The sequence below is a fragment of the Lynx rufus genome, unplaced genomic scaffold (genome assembly GCF_022079265.1).
Source record: "Lynx rufus isolate CCGP_SWC_20201006 ecotype Redwood Valley unplaced genomic scaffold, mLynRuf1.p SCAF_3, whole genome shotgun sequence".
Taxonomy (NCBI): Eukaryota; Metazoa; Chordata; class Mammalia; order Carnivora; family Felidae; genus Lynx; species Lynx rufus.
Genome location: NW_025814845.1, coordinates 54,945,036 through 54,971,375, shown reverse-complemented (window position 1 = coordinate 54,971,375; position 26,340 = coordinate 54,945,036). Strand labels below are relative to the sequence as shown.

At 37.8% G+C, this 26,340-nt stretch overlaps 1 protein-coding gene across 1 annotated transcript in view; it reads left to right on the top strand.

Moving 5' to 3' along the window:
• Positions 1-11,683: 11,683 nt before the first annotated feature.
• GC (GC vitamin D binding protein) overlaps positions 11,684-26,340 on the top strand; it is a 34,390-nt gene continuing 19,733 nt past the window's right edge. Inside the window, exons 1-2 of the mRNA XM_047092261.1 lie at positions 11,684-11,697; positions 17,442-17,533. Coding sequence (XP_046948217.1) covers positions 11,684-11,697; positions 17,442-17,533 — 106 coding nt within the window. The remainder of the gene's footprint in view (positions 11,698-17,441; positions 17,534-26,340) is intronic.

Here is a 26,340-nt window from a genome sequence, read left to right as displayed (position 1 = left end):
GTGAATAATTCTTTTAATGTACTGTTTAATTCGATTTGCTAATACCTTGTTGATAATTTTTTACATCCATCTTCTTCAGGGATATTGGCCTGTAGTTCTTTTTAATGGGGTCTTTGGTTTCAGACTCAAGGGAATGCTGACTTCATAGAATAAATTTGGAAGTTGTCCTTCTGTTTCTATTTTTTTGGAACAGCTTGAAAAGGATAGGTATGAACTCTTCTTTAAATGTCTGGTAGAGAGGTCTTGGAAGATGGCAGCATAGGAGGAAGCTGGGCTCACCTTGTCCTGCTGATCACTTAGATTCCACCCACGTCTGCCTAAATAACCCAGAAAAATGCCAGAAGACTAGCAGAATGGACTCTCCAGGGACAAGCATAGACAAGAGGCCCATGGAAGAGGGTAGGAAGGGTGGAGAGGCAGTGCACACTACATGGACCGGCAGGAGGGAGCCAGGGCAGTGAGGGGCAGCCTGCCAGGCAAGGCAGAGCCCCTGAGTCTGGCTTGCAAAAGCAGAGGGGCTGGACTCCACGAGTTCTGACAGCCAGCAGGACTTAACATCTGGAATGTTAAAAGTCAACAGCTCTGCTCAGAGAGCAGGAGGGCGAGAGAACACCGGGAGGGAAAGTTGGTTGTTTTTATTTTTATGTTATACATTTATTTATTTTTGAGAAACAGAGTGAGACAAAGCGTGAGCAGGGGAGGGGCAGAGAGAGAAGGAGACACAGAATCTGAAGCAGGCTCCAGGCTCTGAGAAAGTGGTCAGCACAGAGCCTGATGTGGGGCTCAAACCCACAAACTGTGAGATCATGACCTGAGACTCATTTTAGACCTGAGGACACCTTCAGATTGAAAGTGAGGGGATGGAGATCTATCATGCTACTGGAAGTCAAAAGAAAGCTGGAGTAGCCATACTTCTATCAGAAAAACTAGACTTTAAAGGCTGTAACAAGAGATAAAGAAGGGCATCATATAATTACAGGGTCTATCCATCAGGAAGAGCTAACAATTATAAATGTCTATGAGCCGAATATGGGAGCCCCCAAATATGTAAAACAATCACAAACATAAGCAACTTTATTGGTAAAAATGTGGTAATTGCAGGGGACTTTAATACTCCACCACAGCAATGGATAGATCATCTAGACACACAGTCAATAAAGAAACAAGGGCCCTGAATGATACATTGGATCAGATGGACTTGACAGATATATTTAGAACTCTGCATCCCAAAGCAACAGAATATACTTTCTTCTCGAGTGCACATGGAACATTCTCCAAGATAGATCACATACTGGCTCACAAAACAGCCCTTCATAAGTATAAAAGAATTGAGATCATACTATGCACAATTTGAGACCACAATGCTAGGAAACTTGAAATCAATCACAGGAAAAAGTCTGGAAAATCTCCAAAAGCATGGAGGTTAAAGAACACCTTACTAAAGAATGAATGGGTCAACCAGGCAAGAAATTAAAAAATATATGGAAACAAATGAAAATGAAAACACAACAATCCAAACACTTTGGGATGCAGTGAAGGCAGTCCTGAGAGGAAAATACATTGTAATCCAGGCCTAGCTCAAGAAACAAGAAAAATCCCAAATACAAAATCTAACAGCACACCTAAAGGAAATAGAAGAACAGCAAAGACACCCCACACCCAGTGGAAGAAGAGAAATAATAAAGATCAGAGCAGAAATAAACAATATGGAATCTAAAAAAAAAAAAAAAACCTGTAGATCAGATCAATGAAATCAAGAGTTGGTTTTTTGAAAAAAATAAACAAAATTAATAAACCTGTAGGCAGGCTTCTCAAAAAGAAAAGGAAAAGGACCCAAATAGATAAAATCATGAATGAAAATGGAATTATTACAACCAATCCCTCAGAAATACAGGCAATTATCAGGGAATACTATGAAAAACTATATGCCAACAAACTGGACAACCTAAAAGAAATGGACAAATTCCTAAACACCCACACACTTCCAAAACTCAAACAGGAAGAAATAGAAAACGTGAACAGACTCGTAACCAGTGAAGAAATTGAATCAGTTATCAAAAATCTCCCAACAAATAAGAGTCCAGGACCAGATGGCTTCCCAGGGGGAATTCTATCAGACATTTAAAGCAGAGATAATACCTATCCTTCTCAAGCTGTTCCAAAAAATAGAAAGCGAAGGTAAACTTCCAGACTCATTCTATAGAGCCAGCATTACTTTGATTCCTAAACCAGAGACCCAGCAAAAAAAAAAAAAAAAAGAACTACAGGCCAATATCCCTGATGAATATGGATGCAACAATTCTCAGCAAGATACTAGCAAGTCGAATTCAACAGCATATAAAAAGAATTATTCACCATGATCAAGTGGGATTCATCCCTGGGCTGCAGAGCTGGTTCAACATTCGCAAATCAATCGATGTGATACATCACATTAATAAGAGAAAAGAACCATATGATCCTGTCAATTGATGCAGAAAAGGATTTGACAAAATTCAGCATCCTTTCTTAAGAAAAACCCTCAAGAAACTTGGGATAGAAAGAACATACTTAAACATCATAAAAGCCATTTATGAAAAGCCCACAGCTAATATCATCCTCAGTGGGGAAAAACTGAGAGCTTTCCCCCTCAGATCAGGAACACGACAGGGAAGCCCACTCTCACCGCTGTTGTTTAACATAGTGTTGGAAGTGCTAGCATCAGCAATCAGACAACAAAAGGAAATCAAAGGCATCAAAATTGGCAAAGATGAGGTCAAGTTTTCACTTTTTACAGATGACATGATATTATACATGGAAAACCCAATAGACTCCACCAAAAGTCTGCTAGAACTGATACATGAATTCAGCAAAGTTGCAGGATACAAAATCAATGTACAGAAATCAGTTGCCTTCTTATACACTAATAATGAAGCAACAGAAAGACAAAGAAACTGATCCCATTCACAATTGCACCAAGAAGCATAAAATACCTAGGAATAAACCTAACCAAAGATGTAAAAGATCTATATGCTAAAAACTATAAACTTATGAAGGAAATTGAAGAAAATATAAAGAGATGGGAAAACATTCCGTGCTCGTGGACTGGAAGAATAAATATTGCTAAAATGTCAATACTACCCAAAGCTATCTACACATTCAATGCAATCCCAATCAAAATTGCACCAGCATTCTTCTCAAAGCTAGAACAAGCAATCCTAAAATTCATATGGAACCACAAAAGGCCCTGAATAGCCAAAGGAATTTTGAAGAAGAAGACCAAAGCAGGAGGCATCACAATCCCAGACTTTAGCCTCTACTACAAAGCTGTCATCATCAAGACAGCATGGTATTGGCACAAAAACAGACACATAGACCAATGGAATAGAATAGAAACCCCAGAATTAGACCCACAAACGTATGGCCAACTCATCTTTGACAAAGCAGGAAAGAACATCCAATGGAAAAAAGACAGTCTCTTTAACAAATGGTGCTGGGAGAACTGGACAGAAACATGCAGAAGAATGAAACTAGACCACTTTCTTACACCATTCACAAAAACAAACTCAAAATGGATGAAGGACCTGAATGTGAGACAGGAAACCATCTGAACCCTAGAGGAGAAAGCAGGAAAAGAACTCTCTGACCTCAGCCGTAGCAATTTCTTACTTGACACATCCCCAAAGGCAAGGGAATTAAAAGAAAAAAATGAACTATTGGGACCTCATGAAGATAAAAGCTTCTGTACTGCAAAGGAAACAATCAACAAAACTAAAAGGCAACCAACGGAATGGGAAAAGATATTTGCAAATGACATATCAGACAAAGGACTAGTATCCAAAATCTACAAAGAACTCACCAAACTCCACACCTAAAAAACAAATAATCCAGTGAAGAAATGGGCAGAAAACATCAATAGACACTTCTCTAAAGAAGACATCCAGATGGCCAACAGGCACATGAAACGATGCTCAACGTCACTCCTCATCAGGGAAATACAAATCAAAACCACTCTCAGATACCACCTCATGCAAGTCAGAGTGGCTGAAATGAACAAATCAGGAGACTATAGATGCTGATGAGGATGTGGAGAAATGGGAACTCTCTTGCATTCTTGGTGGGAATGCAAACTGGTGCAGCTGCTCTGGAAAACAGTGTGGAGGTTCCTCAAAAAATTAAAAATAGACCTACTCTATGACCCAGCAATAGCACTGCTAGGAATTTACCCTAGGGATACATGCATAGGGGCACTTGTACCCCAATGTTTATAGCAGCACTCTCAACAATAGCCAAATTATGGAAAGAGCCTCAATGTCCACCAACTGATGAATGGATAAAGAAATTGTGGTTTATATACACAATGGAATACTACGTGGCAATGAGAAAGAATGAAATATGGCCTTTTGTAGCAACGTGGATGGAACTGGAGAGTGTGATGCTAAGTGAAATAAGTCATACAGAGAAAGACAGATACCATATGTTTTCACTCTTATGTGAATCCTGAGAAACTTAACAGAAACCCATGGGGGAGGGGAAGGGAAAAAAAAAAAAAGGTTAGAGAGGGAGGGAGCCAAAACAGAAGAGACTCTTAAAAACTGAGAACAAATTGAGGGTTGATAGGGGGTGGGAGGGAGGGGAGGGTGGGTGATAGGCATTGAGGAGGGCACCCGTTGGGATGAGCACTCAGTGTTGTATGGAAACCAATTTGACAATAAATTTCATAATAAAAAAATAAGATATTGGACATAAAAAAATAAAAAATAAATGCCTGGTAGAATTCACCTGGGAAGCCATCTGGCCTAGGACTCTTGTTGGGAAATTTTTGATTGCTGATTCAATGTCTTTGCTGGTTATGGGTCTGTTCAAATTTCTGTGTTCCCTTCTCTTTTTGATAAGGCTGGCTAGGGGTTTATCAATTTTATTTATTCTTTCAAAGAACCAGCTCTTAGTTTCACTGATCTGTTCTACTGTGTTGTTTCCATACCATTTCTTTCTCCCCTAATCTTTATTAGGTCCCTTATGCTGGCTTTAGGCTTTATCTGCTATTCTTTTCTAGCTCCTTTAGGTGTAAGGTTAGATTGTATATTTGGGACCTTTTTTGTTTCTTTAAGTTTATTTTTAAAGAGAGAGAATACCAGCAGGGGAGGTGCAGAGAGAGAAGGAGAGAGAGAATCCCAAGCAGGCTGCGTACTATCAGTGCAGAACCTGACGCAAAGCTCAGACTCACCAACTGTGAGATCATAACCCTGAGCTGAAACCAAGAGCCAAAAGCTTAACTGGCTGAGCCACCCAGGAGCCTGGGACCTTTCTTAAGATAGACATGAACTGTAATAGAATTTCCTCTTAAGACTGTCTTTGCTGCATTACAAAGGGTTTGGTTTGTCATGTTTTCATTTTCATTTGCTTCCATGTATTTTTTATTTCTTCTTAATATCCTGGTAACCCATTCATTAATAGGACACTCTTCAACCTACAATATTTGAGGGCTTTCCAAATTTTTCTTGCAGTTGACTACAAGTTTTATAGTGTTGTGATCTGAAAATATGCATGGTATGATCTTGATCTTTTTGTACTTGTTAAGGGCTGATTTGTGACCCAGTATGTGATTCTATTATACAGAATGTTCTATGGGCACTCAAAAAGAATGTGTATTCTTCTGCTTTAGGATGAAATGTTCTGAATATATTTGTTAAGACCACCCAGTTCAGTGTCATTCAAAGCAATTGTTTCCTTATTTTCCGCTTAATCTTTCCATTGTTGTAAGTAAGGTGTTAAAATCCCTTACTATTATTGTATTAATGAGTTCCTGTTTGTGATGGAATTATATATTCGGGTACTCTCAAGTTGGGGGCACAAGTATTTACAATTGTTAGATCTTCTTGATGCATAGACCCCTTCATCATGATACAATCCCTTTCTTCACCCCTTGTTCTGTACCCTAGGACTTTTGATTGGATCATTTAGTCTATTTACACTCAGAGTGATTATTAAAAGCTATGACTTTAATGCCACTGTATTACCTGTGGAGTTGGTCTTTCTGGTGATATTTTGTGGTCCCTTCTTGTCTTTGTTACTTTGGCCTTTTTTTTCTTTTCCTCCAAGAAGTTCTCCTTAAATTTTCTTGCAGGGCTAGTTTAGTGGTCATGAACTCTTTTAGTTTTTGCTGGTCTTGAAAACTCTAGCTCTCTGGGGCGCCTGGGTGGCGCAGTCGGTTAAGCGTCCGACTTCAGCCAGGTCACGATCTCGCGGTCCGGGAGTTCGAGCCCCGCATCAGGCTCTGGGCTGATGGCTCGGAGCCTGGAGCCTGTTTCCGATTCTGTGTCTCCCTCTCTCTCTGCCCCTCCCCCATTCATGCTCTGTCTCTCTCTGTCCCAAAAATAAATAAAAAAAACGTTGGAAAACTCTAGCTCTCTTTCTATTCTGAATTATAGCCTTGCTGTATAACCATTCTTGGCTGCATATTTTTCCATTTCAGCACATTGAGTATTTCCTACCACTCCCTTCTGGCCTGCTCAGTTCCAGTGCACAGGTCTGCTGCTTACCTTATTTGTCTGCCCTTGTAGGTTAAGGATCTTTTGTCCCTAGCTGCTTTCAGAATTCTGTTTTGCCATTTTCACTATGATACATCATGGTGTTGACCTGTTTTTGTTGATATTGAGGGGAGTTCTCTGTGCCTCTTGGACTTGAATACTTGTTTCTTCCCCAGATTAGGGAAGTTCTCAGATAAAATTTGTTCAAATAAACCTTCTTCTTCCCCTTTTTCCCTGCTCTTCTTCTGCCACTCCTAGGATATGGATATTGTTTTTGCTTTATGGAAGCACTGGGGTCCCTAAGTCTTCTTTTGTGATCTAATAATTTTCTTTCCCTCTTCTTTTCAGCTTCATTATTTTCCTTAGTTTTATCTTCTATATCACTTATTTTTCTCCTCTGCTTCTTCAATCCTCATGGTCACTGTATCCAGTCATTTTGGCATCCCAACCCTACATTTTTGCATTTTATTTCAACCCGACTACTTTTTAGTCTTTGATCTCTGTAACAAGGGTTTCTCTGGTATCTTCTATGCTTTTTCAAGCCCAGCTAGTGGTCTTATGACTCTTGTTCTAAATTCTTGTTCAGATCTATTGCTTCTGTCTGCTTTGAGCAAGTCCCTAGCTGTGATTTCTCCTTGGCCTTTCTTTTGAGGAGAATTCCTCTGTCATTTTGGCCAAGTTTCTGTCTTTTGAGTGGTTTGAAAGCTAGGTTTCCTGTACCTGAGAATAATTCTGTATTAAAAAGGGGTCACACACTGTCCAGGACCTGGCACTTCAAGAAGTGTTTCAGGTATATGCTGCGTGCACTCTGCTTCTTCATTTTGACTGCTCATTTCACTAGTCAGCCCTCTAAAGAGCTCCTCCTTGCTTGCAGTGGAGAGTGTTTGGACCTTTAACCAGGTGTGCTTTGATCTGTTACAATAAGCTTCACACCTGCTATGCTGCCTCCTTTCAATAGGAGAGATCCTTCTGCAATCCTAAGATCAATTTCCTGGGTGTTCCAAGTGATCTGATGTCAATACAGCTGTGTTTGAGAGACAAGGAAAGCCCAGGGTCCCCCTACTTTCCTGCCATCTTAACTCCTCCTCAAGTTTCACAAATTTGATGAAAAAACATTGACTTAAAGATACAAGAAGCTCAATGAAACCTTATTCAGGTATAACAAGAACCACCCTGTGCACAAAAACTAGTGAAAACCAAAAACAGAGTACTAATATAGGATAGCAATGAAAAGAACTACCATTGAGTACTTAGAAGAAGTTAATGAGATAACATGTGTAAAAGTGCTAATTAAGGCAAGAATAATTTTGAAAGGAACGTTTATGAAACATGAATACAAAGTATGACAAAAATAGCACAAAGGCTGGTATGGGTAAAGGGTATTCTACTGTGTAACATTTTTAAATGTATGAAGTGGGAAGTGAAAACATGAAATGAGAAGTGGGAAAGTGTGAAATATGAACTCTCATGTTAAATGGGAAGTGTGACCTAGAAAGTGTGAAGTGTTGGATGTAAAACCAATGAACTTTGATATATTAAAGATAATGTTAGTCCTAGAGAAACCATTAAAGAAATAGTTAAGAAGCTGAAAAATAAAAATTGACCAAGAAGAGAGGCAAGAACAAACCAACAAAATATACCAAAGAGAGGGGCACCTGGGTGGCACAGTTGGTTAATCATCTGACTCTTGATCTTGGCTCCGGTCATGATCCCACATGAGGCTCTGAGCTGACAGCATGGAGCCTGCTTGGGATTCTCACTCTCCTCTCTCTCTGCCCCTCCCCTGCTCGTGCATGTACTCTCTCACTCTCTCAAAAAATAAACTTTTAAAAAAATGCCAAAGAGAAAAATGGAAAAAGCACATAAGATGGTAGACTCAAACTCAATCATATCAATGATGACATCAATGAACTAAACCCTTCAATTGAAGAGATGATATCTAAAAGAGAGGTTAATTAAATGCCCTTTTCAAGAGATTCACTTTAAATACAAAGACACAAATAGGTTGAAAGTAAAAAATATGATGGAAGTTAAACCATGTAAACATTAAGTGTAAGAAACCTGTCATGGCTATATTAGTATTAGGCAGAAGAGACTTCAAGACAAAGTATTACAGAAAAAAGGACATACTGAGAAAGGACTAATTTATCAGAAGTAAAAATTTTAAGTCTGTATGTATACAAAGCATTTTCAAATTTTAAGAAGCTAAACAAGTACAGAAATAAAGAAAATGGAAAAATTCTCAATTAGAACTGGAGATTGTAACATAACACCCCTCTGTTTTCTTGCCCCCTTTCCAATTTCTAGAGGCTGCCTGCATTTTGGGGTTCATCTATCTTTTCCATTTTGAAAGCCAACAATCACATCATTCCAGTTCTCACCCTCACATCTCTTCCTAACCTTTTCTAACCTTCCTTATTCTGTTTAAGGGACTCTTGTGATTACATTGGGCCCATCCAGATAATCCAGAAAAATCAACATATTTTATTGTAATCTGATTAACAACCTTAATACTCCCCTAACCACCCTGGCATAACCTATTCACAGGTTCCAGGAATTAGGATGTGAGCATCTGGGGGGGGATAATAAGCATCTTGTCTTATTGAGCTTTGCTTTATTGTGTTTCACAGATAACAGTTTTTGTAAACACAAATTTAAGGCTTGTGGCAACCCTACAGCAAGCAATTATGTCAGCACCATTTTTCAAACAGTATTTGCTTACTTTGTGCTTCTGTGTCATGTTTTGGTAATTCTCATAATTACCAATTTCAAACTTTTCATTATTATATTTGTGATAGTGGTCTACAATCAGTGATTATAACCTGCTAAAAGTTCAGATGGTGGTTAGCATTTTTTTTTTTTAGCAATAAGGTATTTTTAAAATTTTTTTAATGTTTATTTTGGAGAGAGAGAGAGATGGACAGAGTGCAGCTGAGGAGAGGCAGAGAGAGAGAGAGAGAGAGAGAGAGAGAGAGAGAATGAGAATCTGAAGCAGACTCCAGGCTCTGAGCTGTCAGCACAGAGCCCCACACAGGCCTCAAACTCACAAACTGCAAGATCATGGCCTGAGGTGAAGTCAGATGCTTAATCAACTGAGTTACCCAGGCAACCCAGCAACAAAGTATTTTTTACTTAAGGTGAATTCTTAGACATAATGCTATTATACACTTAATAGACTACAGTATAATGTAGACATTACTTTCATATGCAGAGGGAAAAATCATTTCATTTGTTTTATTGTGAGATTGGCTTTATTGAGGTGGTCTGGAACCAAACCTACAATATCTCAGAGATATCCCTATATACTGCCTATTATACTTTCTCAAAATTTCCTATTTCTTGACATTCTAGCCCCCACTAAAAAAAAATTAATGAAAACCAAGATAATGTATTTTCCCCAAGTATAATCAATTAGGTTATCTAACATTTTTAATTGTTACAATATGATCCTGGAAATGTTAAACCCATGTCATCTAATTTAAATATCACCTTAATTTATTCAAATTGTCAGCCTTTCCTTTTTAGAGTGCTGCTTATTAGAGAATGCCTGGAAGACAACATTAGAAGCTTTTAGTGAAGGTTAACACAGGCTATTAATATTAACACCTATTCTATTTTTGAGAACTCAATTCTGTTCTTAGAAAGCATTTAAAAATGTGGAAAAGAAATATGTACATTTTGGGCACATCAATCTGTACTGTTCACAATGGCCATTTGATTATAAATGGGCTAATTTTCTCATTTTCTTTCATCTTATTTTTCTCCTCCTGGTCTCATTTTCTCATTATCAACCCCTGCCTCTTCTACACTACCACTGCAAAGTTCTCCAGAAAGTAATTGCACAGTTTTAGTAATTAAGCCTGTTTTCACGAATTACTTGGCTCCACTATTGGAAAATAGTTGAGGAGGAAGTCACTGTAAAGTGGTTTCTTCTTTATTAACTGAACCTAGACATCATTTTTTCTTAGGAATTCTTAGCTGGCAATTCACTAGTTAGGACTATCACTGTAGCAGTGGTGACCACAGAAATCCTCATTCCATTGAGCAACAGAGTCACACAGTTGTAGCTCCTTGTCTAAGGTTGAGGCAATCTCCTATGAAACTTGTTCCTGAGACTTTTAATTCCTTTTTCTTTACTCTTTCAAGCAGAAGACCTTTTTTTTTTTTTGCTTCTAGTCTGAATAAGCATTTCTCTTAAACATCTGGTGTTCTCTTCAGTGATATTTCATGAACATATTCTTGGGAAAGTTATTATTTGCCAACTTATCATAGAAGACTTCTTAGACTACTTGTAGCCTTAGTAAAACCATGGTAGAATTTCTCTAATTTCAAAATTTTCCTTTTAAAATAAATGAAGCCATCTTGCTTAATAAACCCATATATATTTGTGAGATTTTCTAACTCCTTGTACTCTGTTGAATATATTTATATAAGCCTCTTGTTTAAAATACAGAGGAGTCATTTGCAGATTCACATGAAAGTGCAAGTAAAATTTAAAATGAATTGACTCATTCACATTTTACCTGAATTTCAATGAATAAAAACAAATTATAGACTTTTATCATATTCTTTAATTTTAAACACAGGGTTGACAAACTCACCAGATATTTAAATTCCTCCATTAAACTGATTATTATTGAGGATTTATAACATTGAGTTTCTGTACTAGCTGTTGGGAACACTTAGATGAACAAATCTCAGCTAGAGTAAGAACACTGTGGGTAAAGAGAGCACAGTGCAGAAAGACTCAGTGCAGCCTGGAAATTCAGGTCTCTTCTGCATTCCAGAATAGTATATCCATGTGCCTACTCAGCGTTCCTCCTAACACATCTTCCCCAAACTCTCTCCTTTAGTATGTTCTATAACAGAAAATGGCATTAATAATCACCAACTTGCTTAAACCAGAAACCTGGGGGCTCACCCCTGCCTTTTTCTCCCTTTCAACATTGGTCAGTCACCACTGATTCTCTCTCCTAAACAGTCTCCTCATCCCATTGCCAGAACCACAGGCCAAGCTACTGTCAACCCTGGTCTGGACTCCTGAAGCAGCATTCAAACCAGCCTCTCTGCATCTACTCTCATCTCCTCTGCATTCTCTACATACTTACCACTCAGCACTTTGCAATTTTGTTTACATTATCTGCCTTCCTAACTAGATTAGAAGGTCCATGAGGACTATGGAGGTCTGCAGGTAATGGTAATACCAGCAAGTTTTCATGATACCTTGCAAAAAGTGGTGTGAATTAAATATATGTTAAATAAAAAATTGAAAGTTTCAAGAGCAGACACAAAGGAAAGTAAGGGCTCTTCCAATGAAAACGAAGGGAACAAAGACCTTTGGAGACCCAGCAATGCAATGTGCTCAGTAAACCACAAGCAGTTCAGCTGTACTAAATTTTAATATGCAAGGCAAAGAGTATCTTACAGAGGTGCATAGAATGTAGTCATGAACTTTAAACAGAGGCATTCAATGAAAGGGTTATAATTAGGCAATAATATGGTCTCATTTGCTTTTTAGATAAATAATAGCAACAGAGGGAGGATTGATCTAAAGATAGGTTAGAGAGCCTTGAATTGCAGATGACCGGAACTGCAGCTTGAGTCAACTTAAATAAAAAGGGAGATTGGATATTGGAATTTCTCATGGGAGTCAAGAACAGGAAAATTGTTTGGCTATGAAGACTACCCTGTATGAAAAACAGGGCTTTCCCCGTAAGGTTAGAAACAAGACCAAGATCACCACTCTTACAACTTTTATTCAACATAGTACTGGAAGTCCTAGCCACAGCAATCAGACAACAAAAAGAAAAGGCATCCAAATTGGCAAGGAGGAAGTTAAACTCTATTTGTAGAGGACATCATACTATATATAGAAAACCCAGAATAATCCACATCCACACACACACACACACACACACACACACACACACACACCTACTAGAACTGATAAATTTAGTAAAATCGCAAGATACAAGATCAATGTACAGAAGTATGTTGCATTCCTATACACCAATAGTGAAGCAGCAGAGATAGAAATTAAGAAAACAATCCCAGGGGTACTAGGGTGACTCACTTGGTTAAGTGTCAGACTCTTAAATTCAGCTCAAGTCATGATTACAGGGTTGTAGGATTGAGCCTCATGTCAGGGTCTGCACTGACTTTGGAGCCTGCTAAAGATTCTCTTTCTCTACTGCTCCCCACCATCCCCACTTACAGCGCTCTCAAAAAAAAAAAAAAATCCCACTTACAATTACACTGAAAATATTAAGGTACCTAGGAATAAACCTAACCAAAGAGGTCAAAGATCTATACTCTGAAAACTATAAAATACTGATGAAAGAAATTGAAGAGGACACAAGGAAATGGAGACAATCCATACTCATGGATTGGAAGAAAAAAATTGTCAAACTGTGTATACTACCCCAGAATACTATACGGTTTTGTAATCCCTATCAAAATACCAGCAGCATTTTTCACAGAGCTAGAAAAATGCTCAAGTTTGTATGGAACCCAAACAGCTAAAGTAACTTTTACAAAGAAAAGCCAAGCTGGTAGTGTCAATTCCAGACTTCAAGTTACATTACAAAGCTGCAGTGATCAACACAGTATGGTGCTGACACATACATAGGCACATAGATCAAAGTAGAAAGAGTAGAAAACCCAGAACTAAGTCCACAATTACTTAGTCAATTAATCTTTGACAAAACAGGAAAGGACATCCAATGGGGGGAAGAAAAACGAAAACAAGCAGGGTCTTCAACAAATGATATTGGGAAAACTGGTCAGCTACATGCAAAAGAATGAAACTGGACCACTTTCTTATACCACACACAAAAATAAACTCAAAAAGGAAGAAAGACCTAAATGTAAGACCTGAAGCCATAAAAATCCCAGAAGAGAACACAGAAAGAATGGTCTCTAACATCAGCCAGAGCAAAGGGTTTTAGATAGGTCTCCTGAGACAAGGGAAAGCAAAGCAAAAATAAATATTGGGAGTACATCAAAACAAAAAGCTTTTGCACAAAAGATTCAACAAAACTAAAAGGAAACCTGCTGAATGGGAGAAAATATTTGCAAATGACCTATCTGAAAAAGGGTTAGTATACAAAAAAACCTACAACTCAATTAAAAAATGGGCAGAAGACATGAACAGACATTTCTCCAAAGACAACATACAGATGGCCAATAGATGCATGGAAAGATGCTCAACATCACTCGTCATCAGGGAAAGGCAAATTAAAAGTACCATGAGATGTCACCTCACACCTGTTGGAATGGCTAAAGTAAAAAATACAAGAAACCACAAGGTTTTGGCAAGGATGTAGACAAAGGGGAACCCTCTTGCACTGCTGGTAGGAATGCAAACTTGTATAGCCACTCTGGAGAACAGTATGGAGGTTCCTCAAAAAGTTAAAAACAGAACTACCCTATAATCCAGTAATCGTACTACTAGATATTTGTCCCCCAAAATACCAAAACACGAATCCAAAGGAATACATGTATTCCTGTTTATAGCAGCATTATTTACAACAGATAAATTATGGAAGCAGCCCAGATATCCATCAATAGATAAACGGATAAAGAAGATGTAGTACATGTACACAAAAGGATATTACTTAGACATGAAAAAAAAATGAAATCATGCCATTTCCTACAATATGGGTGGAGGTAGAGAATATCATGGTAAGCAAAATAAGTTAGAGAAATACAAATACTATATGATTTCACTCATACATGGAAGTTGAAAAACAAATGAACAAAGGGGGGAAAAAGAGTCAAGCCAAGAAACAGACTCTTAACTACAGGGAACAAATTGATGGTTACCAGAAGGGAGGTGGGTGGAGGGATGGGTAAAATAGGTGATGAAGATTAAGGAGTACACTTCTGGTGATGGGCACTGGGTGCTATATTGAATTGTTGGATCACTATATTGAACACCTGAAACTACTCTAATACTGTATTTATACTGAAATTAAAGAGCTTAATAAAAAAAATACCCTGCAATCTAGGTTGTGTTCAATTCCTACTCTGCACATCAACTTTAAGGATAATACATACTTTATGCTACTAACATCCATCTCATCAGGTCATTCATCAGGGCAAGATACTGATAATGCACTTTATACTATTAAAGAGAATCTAAATGAAAAGAACACTCTGGGAAATGAAATCATTCTGAAGAAGGTCATTTGTACTATCATACTATAATGGGACAGTTTCTAAACAGCCTGTAGGATCATAAAAATGTTCAAGATACTGCTCTGGTAAAGAGTATATGGCCTAAGAGTTAGTAAAAGAGAATAATAGGTAAAGAAGCAAAGATGGGCTTTGTCTCACAATTTTGCCTAGAACTATTTTTTTTTTTTTTTGGTGAAAAACCTACATTCCTTCTAAATCCAGTGACAAGATAAAAAAAAGTAGTGTTTAAGATTTTAAGTAGTTTCTATACCCAATGTAGGGTTCAAACTTATGACCCTGAAATCAAAAGTCACATGCTCTACCAGCTGAGCCAGTCAAGTGCCCCAACCAATTCTTTATAGGCAAGACAACTACTGTAAAATTCTACTTAAATATTTAATAAATCTGTTTAAAAATATATTTCAATAATAAATTTAAGTGGCCACAACTGCTACTATAATACAGTAGCAGATTTCAGTTGGCTGTTTTCACCTTTTGTCCCCATCTGACTTACTAGTAGTCATTGCGACATGAGACTTCTCATTTAAGCCAATTATGATTATTTCTTCCCAGTTTTAGAATAGTTATAAGCAATGAACACTTGAAAGATTAAAGAGTGATACGCAAATAATACTGAGCAAAGGCTCATATATTTAGCTATTAGCAGGTGAGAGCTAATTTTCAGTTAGAAAAAGAAACTCAACCAAGAGAATGCTTTTGGCAGCTTGTGTAGAGATTACTCAAGAGGACTCCTAAATGAGATGTTGCAATTCTTGTTACATGTAGTTTGTCATTAAACAGAAGTGATAGAGGTTATTGCAAAAGCAGAGATAAAGTTATTTTTTAAGTGAAAGAACAGGCTGATCTTAAACTCTGGCAAATTTAATAGGAAACAATATAGTTTATCTTTGAATGAATCAAAAGAGGACTGAAATACTGTTAAGTAAACTAAGAACGTATGTTGTGTTATCTTAATGGAACTTATCAGTTATTCTCAAGTCTGGGCTTCTCAGTTATTTTTAAATTCTTTGGCCCTAATTTAGAGTGGATTTCCAAATAATTCACAGTAAGACTAAAACATTTTTTAATTAACTTACAAAATAAACCAGTAGTTTAGCCAAAGGAAAAGTTTAGAAGATTTTGAGGTGGCAGAAAATTCATCTTTCAACAGTATAGAGTTGGTTCTTGAAGTGCAAGACTATCTTCCCATATGGTCTCTAGCAAGGTTTGTAGTATCTTTTAATCTCCTTTAAACCACATAGATGTCCATTGGCCTTACAGCAGTAACTAAACAAGATCAAAGCAGAGATCTTTTTCCAACTAACAGGACTCCATTTTCTGAACCTAAAACCCTACTATTTTCAATATAGATGGTGGATCAGACTAAAATGTAACTGTTTAGTGCAGTTTACCAAGATTTGGAAGGAATCTGCCCATGTAATTAATCCTTTGCTACTAAATCATTACTGAAATTCTAAATTACTTGTCTGTGATGGTCCTAAAGCCAAGATACAGTGTTGGCTTTAAAATATTCTGCTGAGTTCCAGTGATCTTCTCAGTTTGGAGAGCTCTGCCAGCAAAGAAATTGGACAACAGCTAAAATAAGAGTAATAGCTAATGTAAACAACAGTAATAGAGAACATTAATGTTATCATGGGTTTGATGTCATGGTAAACTCTGTACATGGATTATCTTCATTAAGCTCACAACAATCTTGTGACAAAGGTACTAAGAGTTATCACTACTTTGCATAGGAGAAAAAAATCAGGCTTAAACAAAACTTCCCAAGGCTATAGGGCCAATAGGAGCTGAGGGAGGATTTGATTTCATAGCTTATGTACCCAACCCTTACCTGACTCAGTTTCCTGAAAAGAGGGCTACTCCAAGACCCAGGGACTGACCTGATTCCAATGATGGGATGAATGATAACTATGCCTTTCTGGGTAATTTACAAAACCTATCTGGGGCTTGGTTCCCTCTTCTGCATTCTACAAGGCCACTATGAACTCTCAAGTTATACTATTCCCAAACATATTAATTGTAGAGTGTTTGTAGAAAGAACTTTAAATGAGCTCCAGGGAGTCCAACATTTGCCACTAACTTTTGTGATTTGGGGCATTTACCACCACCACCTCCATCACCCCTAGTTATTTGCCCTTCAAGGGTTATTTTTAATATGTAGGTCAGTGCTTTAAAAAGTGTAATATAGGACATGAAGTACTATCCCACCGTATTCAATAAAATTTTAAAACATTAAAATTATGGAATGGGTGATAAGTTGGCTTCTCATCCTCTCCCTGCCCCCTTAGGACTTAAAAACAACTAGTCTGTGATATTTTAAAGATAATCCTTACTTGTAGTACATTTAAAGAAAGGCAGACCAATAGAGAGAAACCTCCAAGTTTCCATTTACACATGAGAAGGGTAGAAACAGTGACAAGATGCTTAACTCACAGGGCAGGTGGGAAATGTGCCCATTAATACATTAAGCACATTTTAGTAAAAAGCAGCAGTGGGGGGAAAAAATTCTATATATGCCCTGACTCTTGCAGTTTGACAAAGTTAATGATTAAAATCTTCTACATTTTCCCCCAGGGTGTCTATTTGTCTTGATTGATATTATTTTATCTCTTATGGTCCAAGGATGACTGCCCTTGCTTCTGTGTAGAGATTAATAATTGATTGGTTCATAGTCAGGAATCTTAGTAAAAGGGAATTGGTTACTTTGGGCTGTCACTTTTACTGGGTGACGTACAGGAGACGAGGTGCTGCAGAACTCACCAGCAGAAAAATGAAGAGAATTCTGGTTCTTCTGCTTGCTGTAGCATTTGTGCGTGCTCTAGAAAGAGGTAAGACTTCCATTGGTGTGATCATTTATAAAAACTTAGTAGTCTGATTTTCCATTACCCTTTTGAAAAGTTATACAAAAATTAGAGAACAGAGAGTTGGTAAAAATGTTGAGAAAGGATAGAATCAAAAAGGCACTAATGTGAGCTCAAATGTGGCATATAGCATTTAATTGGAATAGACAAGAAATCAAGAATCTCAGAAAAGAAAATTGAAAAGATAATTGTCCTTCTTTGATTTTTTTTGAGAGCCAAGATTTGGAGAGAATCGCTTGAAATTAGAAATTCAGTTGTTAGAAGATAATGCAAATGGAAGCTGTGGTCAATCAATGAGCACTTTTCCCCCTAGACTTCAAAGATTTATGGTCTTTGAGAGCATAATACATTCTATCAATGATGCATGAAGTCAGCAAAGATCCTAGATCCTCTTTAAGAAATTCTGTGTATGTTTAATATTTGAAAGCACATTATAGTTTCTAAAACATCCACATGAAAGAATATAGCTTAATTATCTTGATAACCATGTTTTAGATTTTTCATTAATATTCTTTAAATGGGAGGGGCACCTAGATGGCTCAGTTAAACGTCTGACTCTTGGTATAGGCAAGGGTCATGATTCATGATTTGTGAGATCCAGGCCTGCATTGGGCTCTGCACAGAGATTCTCCCTCTCTCCCACTCTCTCTCTCTCTCTCTGCCCCTCCCCCAATTGCTGGCTCACTCTCAAAATAAACATTAAAAATTTTTTTTAAATATTCTCCAAATGGCATCTCATCTTTGAGCAATGTTTAAAAATGTTTTTAAAAGAAGCTGAAATAGAAGCATGTGACTTCATGAAAAGTTTCCAAGTTTCAAATTCATAATCCTTTCCAATTTCCTTCTCTGGCCGATTCTTTAGTGCTTCTAAGGAAATCTGCATTCATCTTGGAGAAGTGAAACTTACATTTAGTGCTATCCGTGAGCAGCCTCACTCAAGTCATGTGGTAGTATTCATATTAACAACATATCTAACCAATAGAATAAGATGTATAACCCAGAAATTACCAGTTACTGTGACATGAACTTTATTCCTCTTCTCTGTACATTCACTTTTCCTTGATCTTTTATCCAAGTTATTTTACATTTTAAGTTCATATATATATATATATATATATATATATATATATATATATATATATATTTTGATGTTTATTTTTGAGAATGGGATAGGAGCAAAGAGAGAGAGGGAAACACAGAATCTGAAACAGGCTCCAGGATCTGAGCTGTCAGCATAGAGCCCCACGTGGGACTTGAACCCAGAAGCCATGGGATCATGACCTGAGCTGAAGTCGGATGTTTAACCAACTGAGCCACCCAGACACACCTCATTTATAGATTTTTAAGTAAGCTACAGATCCTATGCTCGACTACAAAGTCTGAGATCTCATGGGGTATAAATTGTGTCCTTTACAAGAGCCCTAAATAGTCCATGTCCCAGGAAACCCTAAAAGCTTACTCCTTTGCCTATGGCTTCCCTGGGGCATATACAAACCTGAGAAATCCTACTGAAATAACGTTCACATCAAGATCTTCAAAACACAGAAGACCTAGTAATGGCTAGGTCCTGGAATTGTATGTGGATGCCCAGCATAGGGCAGGGGTCATCATTTTGGATTGCTGATTCTAAGTGCATATTGGCTTCCCAAAGGATCACAAATGTCCTCTGGAAAACAGTATTCTGCAACCCCTATTTTGACATTCAGCACTCTCTCAGGCTCTAATGAAGTGGATCCTGAGAACTTCAATTAAGTTCAGACCTTAAAGGAAGCTTAACAATGAACTTCAGATTACTTAGATTCCAAAGGTCAGATGATAACCCCCAAGACATAAAATACATTTATAAGTAATAAATGTCCAATATTTGGAAATAGTACTCCTGACCCACCAGTCCTGAGCATGACCCAAATGACCAAGTCAATGATTTACCTGGGAGCTAGGTAGGCTCTCTTCTAGCAGAAAGTTACTATATTACATATATATACATACATATATATTTGTATGTATATAAAATAAATGGAGTTGAGAGGAGGCTTGGATAGTAGACAATAGGTATGTGTTGCAGTTCTATTATAGTTCTAGAGAGCTGATCAACAATCCACAACATGTATCTAGAAGACCTTTTTCCAAAGTATATTTCATTCAAGACTCATGTTAGGAAAAGTTTTATGGCCAAACACATATAAGAAATAAGCCATACTTTAGTCTTTCTTGGTTGGTTTATAATCCATGTCTTTGTTACCCTAAAGGTTCCAAGAAGTCATACAAGAAAGAAACCTTACTTCACCCAGTTTCCCAAACACACAGGCTCTTTCCTAAAGTGTCCAGACACCACAGAAGTATTCTTTGGGAAACCTCAGGTTTAAGATGGATACTGCTGCAGCTCAACATGAATAGCGGCCCCAGTCAGGCAAATCCTGTCCTATCAAATGGCCCTGGAGATTTAGTGCACAAGCCCTTGGGTACATCTTGGGAGAAAAGGGCTTACCAAGTATGCCAAATCCGGATGGAGTCATAAAAATACCTCCACATTAGCTACCCCATGAGAGGCAAGAAGTCTGTGTATGCCAATCACCTCTCCACTCAAGTTTCTTTCCTCAGGACTGAAATCTAAAATCTGTCTCTCCCTCTCCCCAAGAAAGCAGCAGGAAGGCTGACACAGCTACACAATTACTAAGGAAATAATGCTACGGGAAATAAGCCTCTGCATTTTATAGGAGCTGTTGGCAAGAGCGGGATCTATTATTACAAACATTTTCCTTTTTGCTTGAAGCATCTCATTCTCAACATATGTACTGTTACTAGATGGGGTATCAAATAGCAAGAAGAAAGTAAGTTCTTTGAGTTGTGGGGGAGCTGCATTTATCCTTCTCCCGCTTGCCTGTCAGAACACCCCTAGACAATGTGGGTTATCCCAATCTCCCAAATCACCACTGAATCACCATTTCTCTTTTCCACAAGCTCAGCCTTCATCAGCAGCCATATTAAAAATAAGTTGCTCTAAGCTTGATTCAGGAGCATCGCTGCGCAGAATGTCAGAGAAGTAATTTAGGATACGTAGAGATCTTCTGTTTTCTCAGATAGGTCTTTGTACCCTCTCTGCAAAACCTACATAAATGGTTATTGAGGGGGTGACCCAGGATAGGAGGTCTACATGATGAAAAGGAGACAGCCATGAAAAGATCTAGAAGAGTGTTTCAAGGTGAAGGAACAGAGGTATAAAAGTTTTAGGAACAAGTATGGCCTGAATCAAGTTCACAAAGCAGCCAGAGAAAAAGCACAAAAGAGGCTTAGCTCTTTTTGAGGGAAAAGGAGGAGGAGCTGAAGTCAGAGAGGTAGCTAACTTTATCACAAAGGCACTGTTAACTTCCCTGGAAATTAATAGCAAAGTTACACTCCACTGTTGTTAGGTACAAAGCCAGGTACACACTCACCACATGGCTAGTATAGGGAGAAGTATGTATGCTTTAAGCAGACATGAGGTTAATCTAGGAGGAAGAGATGAAGAATTTTTTTTAACGTTTATTCATTTTTGAGAGAGAAAGCATGAGCGAGGTGGGGACACCGGATGGCAGAGGGGGATGGTGGCAGAGGATCCAAAGTGGTCTCTGAGAGGGCACCAGCGAGCCCAATGAGAGGCTTGAACTCACGAACCTAACCATGAGATCATGACCTTGGCCAAATTTGGACGCTCAGCCAATTGAGCCACTCAGGTGCCCCAAGAGATGAACAATCCTTAATAGGCATCTATTACCCTTCTCCCTGGGTGTCTATGGCCACTTAACCTGTTTTTTTCTGCCCACCACTACCCTGCTCTGTCCCCCACCCCTTCCAGTTCCTCTGCTAAAGTCACACTGACATCCCACTATCCCACACACTATGTGCTCTGCACCTAAGGAGCTTGTGCTAGCTCCCCCCTCCTCTTAGAACACTGATCCACCTGATATCCACATGGCTCCCTTCCTCACCTCCTTTCAAGTGTCTGCTCCAAGTTCATGTACATAAGAGGCTTCCCTGACCAACCTATCTCAAATAGCACTGACTATTCCATTTTTCCTTATCCCTTTACCTTGATTTTTCTTTTTAGTACTCCTCACCTTATCTGATCACCAGCTGTGTATTATAATAAATGTAAAATGTAGAACCCAACCTCCAGGAAATCAAGGAGTTTATTTTTGTTCCTTGCTTAATTCCAAGTTTTAGAAGACTACTTGACATGTAGTATGTGTTCAACAGATTTTTTGCGTAAAATCAGAAAGTTAGGATTGTTAGGTAGTTTTGATTATTTAAGGAAAATTAAACGTCAACTAGGACATATAATAGATATCCTGGAAGTAGTAAACTCTGTAAAATTATAAGATTTATAAAGTATCCAATGTGAAACATTAGAGTCTATGCACTAAATATAGCCAATATTCATAATGTGTCAGCATGTTCAAAGTCTTTTGAATAAATTTCATCTTTAAAACACCTTGATCAACTCAGTACTATTATCCCCACTTTGAAAGTGAGAGAAATTATCCAAGGAAAATAAGCTAATAAGTGGCAGAATCAGAATTTTACCTAGATTAGTTAGGTTTACAAAGATAATGCTTGAAATCATGGTTTTGTTGCCTCTCATGGGACAGATATCTGAACAATCTCTCACTAACCTAAGGACAAAAGAGAAAAACAGTTCATTAGCACCTGTTTAGGGGGAATTAAGTCAAATTCACTCTGCCTACTATGGTCATCCGGAACCGATCCAAACTCTAGTTCATCCATACTCCATAGGACTGGCTCTGTCTTCTAACTTCCCTGTTTTCCCAGTACCATAACCTTGGAATTGCTTGATGTCCAATCCTGCAGAGACTTCCTGAGTTTTGTTGTTTTCATTTTTGTTATCTATATTCAATCATGTCCATATTCTACCAATTTCAGCCCTGAAGTAAATCAGCCTTATATAGAGCATTCCACTATAGGAACCTCCTCCGTATTCCCTTTTGCCTCTCTCCTTTACCTCCTATGTGTATTTAAGCTCAAACCCTGTGAACACTACCTCTCTACATTTCCATATACGGTCTTTGTCCAGGCCCTCGTTCCCCTTTGCATGGTTATTGTAATGGCTTCCGACCAAATCCCTACCTCTTATCTCTTCCCCACTTGGTTCATATTAGAATACAATACACAACCTGACAATCTGGTAACTGGAGTCCAAAAGATGAATTACATGAAAGTCAGGATCACTACTGAGAGATTAATGAAATGATCAATTTGAGCTTATACAGCCAGCTGGTAGGATTTCAGGGATCAGGCGATCTAATACAAATCCACCCCAATTCTAGTCTGTTTAAAGCCACCTAATGGTAAGTATAACTTCAGGCTGAAATAGGAATGAGCAAATGGTAGGCAGAATGGAGCCCTCTAAAAATGTCTAGATCCTAAGGTCCAGAACCTGTGAGTAAATAGGTAGGTTACATCACAAAAGGGAATTAAGGTTGCAGATGGAAAAAAGGTTGCTAATCAGCTGACCTTCAAATAGAAAAATAATGCTGGATTACCCAGTGGGGTCAATGCAATCACAAGGTGCTTATGGTAGAAGAAAAGCAGAAGAGTCAGAGGAAGGGGTGACTAAGGAAAAAAGATGCAAAATTCTAGCTTTGAAGATGGAGAAGACGGCCTGGTCCCGAGAAATGTTGACTGCCTCTAAGGATCCCCTAAGGATCTCCTTAAACCTCCAGGAAGAACATAGTCCTATTGACACTTTGATTTTAGCCCAAGGAGACCTTGGCCAGACTACCCAACAGAACTATAAGGCAGTAAGTTTGTGTTGATTAAACCACTAAATTTGTGGTAATTTGTTACAGTAGCAAAAGAAGTCTCATATAGTAGGTTTCTGGGCCCTGTGACGAGTTGAGACTTCCCAGAGAAAAGGAGAAGTGAGGCAAGGCATCTCACGGTTGATGAGCTACCATTTTATTTGTCAGATCCAGTGAAAGCTGGCCAGGAGATGACTGGGGTGCACGTTGACTCATTTCGCTGATTTCTTAGAGTTTCTATTTTTATCTTCTCTTTCATATTCCTTTTACCTGAAAGTAACTTAACCTATCTCCTGCAAGGAGGACTGGAACAAATCACAGAATATCTATATCACCAGAGTAGAGAATATCTGATAATATATACCATAATTGGATTTTGCTATGAAAAGTTGAATTTTGCTATAAAAAGTTTTTAACACTGAGCATTTAACACATTAGGCAGGAGAGGTGCTAAGCATTTTCACATAGATTAATGTAGAAGAACCTTATGAAAAAGATACTATTGATTACCTTAAGCCCAAGATTACTCTTTCTTGAATTCCCCTACAGGAATAGATTTCAATGGATACCCCATACCTTAAAATTAAAACTTTGACTATTAAGTCTGTGTTTAAGTCTCATACTTCAGTTCTCTTATTGGACTATTCATTTTCCAAGTAGGATTTATGATTTTCTAACTTAAGACAGCTCTTCAAGTTATACCCTCCACACAAATACTTCTCCCAATTCATTTACTCCTGTTAAAATCCTGCCTATTATTCATGATTCACTTCAGGTAATAGTTCCTTTCTTGAGGCTTTCTAAAAGCTCTCCCTTCCATTCTCGAGTTTCATAATGCTTTGTTTCAATCTCTTCTTGGGCAATGATCACTACTGGTATGACATGCTTATCTCTACCACCAGACTTCAGTTCCTTAAGTATCAGGGTCTTCTGAGTTTTGGCATAGCACCTTTTTATTCCTGTAGGCTATACAATGCATTCCAAATTTCCACATCAAGATATAGAACATATCACCCTCAAGTATCCCAAAAGTGGGAATATGAAACTTGCTCCCTGATCTTCACCCCTGCAAAAGCATTTGTAGATGACAAGGTACCCAACTTATAAAGGGAAGGGGCAGTGCAAGGAGATGTAGAAAGAATGCCCTCCTTTGAGACTTTGGTGAGACCACTACAGTAGACCCATGGACGTTGAATTTGAGTGAAGTCCATGAGGCCACTCTCTACCACAACTGTCGTTTCTAGAGAACTGACTCACTGACCCCGTATCTCCTACTGTTTAATTTTCAAAATATAAAATGAAGCTTTATTTGTTCTTCTGATGGCATCCTAAGAAGGACATTCATTTCCTCTAAATCGTTTAATCTATAGAGGCCATGTAGAGTTCTAGGTTTAGTATTAGAAGGATTGAATTTCTTTCTATGGACTCAAACCCAGAAAACTGTACACTGGCCTATAATCATTATCAATGTGAAAGACCAGATCAGTGTTTTATGATTAAAAAAAGCAATAGAAATGAGAACCAAAAAAGCCTGAAAAAATGAAATCAAGTTTTAATTCGCCACTGCTTCATTAATAGGGATTCTAGCAATAAATCAGTAGTTTTATCTCCAATAACTAGGGAAGCTTCCTAAACCTGTCCAGCAAGGCTCAATTTCTCAAGTAAAATCACTATTCTGAAATCAATATATAGTCTGCTTAGTTTAAATAAATGCTACAAATCATATTTCTAAGTTCACACTCACACACCTCCCCCCCCCAAATATATGGACATTTTCTGACACCAATGAGTCTGTCAGTGCATGATGGAAATGAAAATGCCAAAGGAATAAAATTAAAACAATATATAATGCTCCATGGAGCTCTGAAAACCTATGATTCTCCAAAACAAAAAAGGAAAATAGCAACATTAATATGGTTTCTAGCATCCTACATAAGCATTTATTCAATTCAATGTTACTTAGGGTACAGCCATTGCTCCCGGTATATAAATGGCTTTTATAGGGGGCCGAATTTGTTTTAGAGAAATACTGTAGCAGTAGTTCAAGCATTCAAAATACATTTTTTTAGCAAAGTTTGTACCAGGACAGTAGTACCTTGTGGTCTGTCTATTTTCAACTAGATTGAAAATTCCATGAGGGCAGAAGGAGTATTTTTCTCTCCATTGTATATTCACTACTGAATCCAACCACCTAGTACAGAGTAGGTCTTCAAAACATATCTGTTTCATTTATTAATACTATTAGCTCTGTTGAGAGAGAGGAGGTACATAAAGCAATACAATTTCCTGAAAATAAATCAAGTTTTCAGAAGTCTAGATAGAATTAGACACAACTTACCAGAATATTTCACAATATAGAAAGAAATGGGACAGGCTATTGCAAAAAGCAAAAATTCCATTAATTTGTAAACATTTAGTGCTTAGGGGTCACTTGATGTCAAAGTGATTTCACCAGAGTCACTGAGATTATGCCAATATTTACTGGGGCTGTATCAAAGTCCAAATTGCCTTCTTTATAACCACATGGAACGTTCAAGAACAGACTGTCATTTATCATTCATTCTAGATAGCATTTAATTACATGAATCAAAGTGGGTTCAATTGGTATGAAAACATTTAGCAGCACTCCCTGGAGTAAGGAATCAATTTGTAATAATCATATTGCAAATTAACTTCAGTATTTGTTTTTTCAACCATTAGAAAATGATTAACATCTGCTTAGGCTTATAAGATATAGGTATTCTCTGGATAAATAAGTGAACAATTTTTTTTTTTAATCAGAAACCTATTTTGAGTAGTCTATCTGTAAGATACATGGTACAACAGCTTCCTCTACAGGTTATTTGAGAGCTTTTTACCCTTAATTCTAAACTTTCTCAGTTGACTCTTTTGAGCTGCCTCCCTTGCTTCTATCAAGCCCAAGGTTGAATTTCTAGAAAAAAATGGTTCCAAAACCATTTTAAATCTTATGCAGTT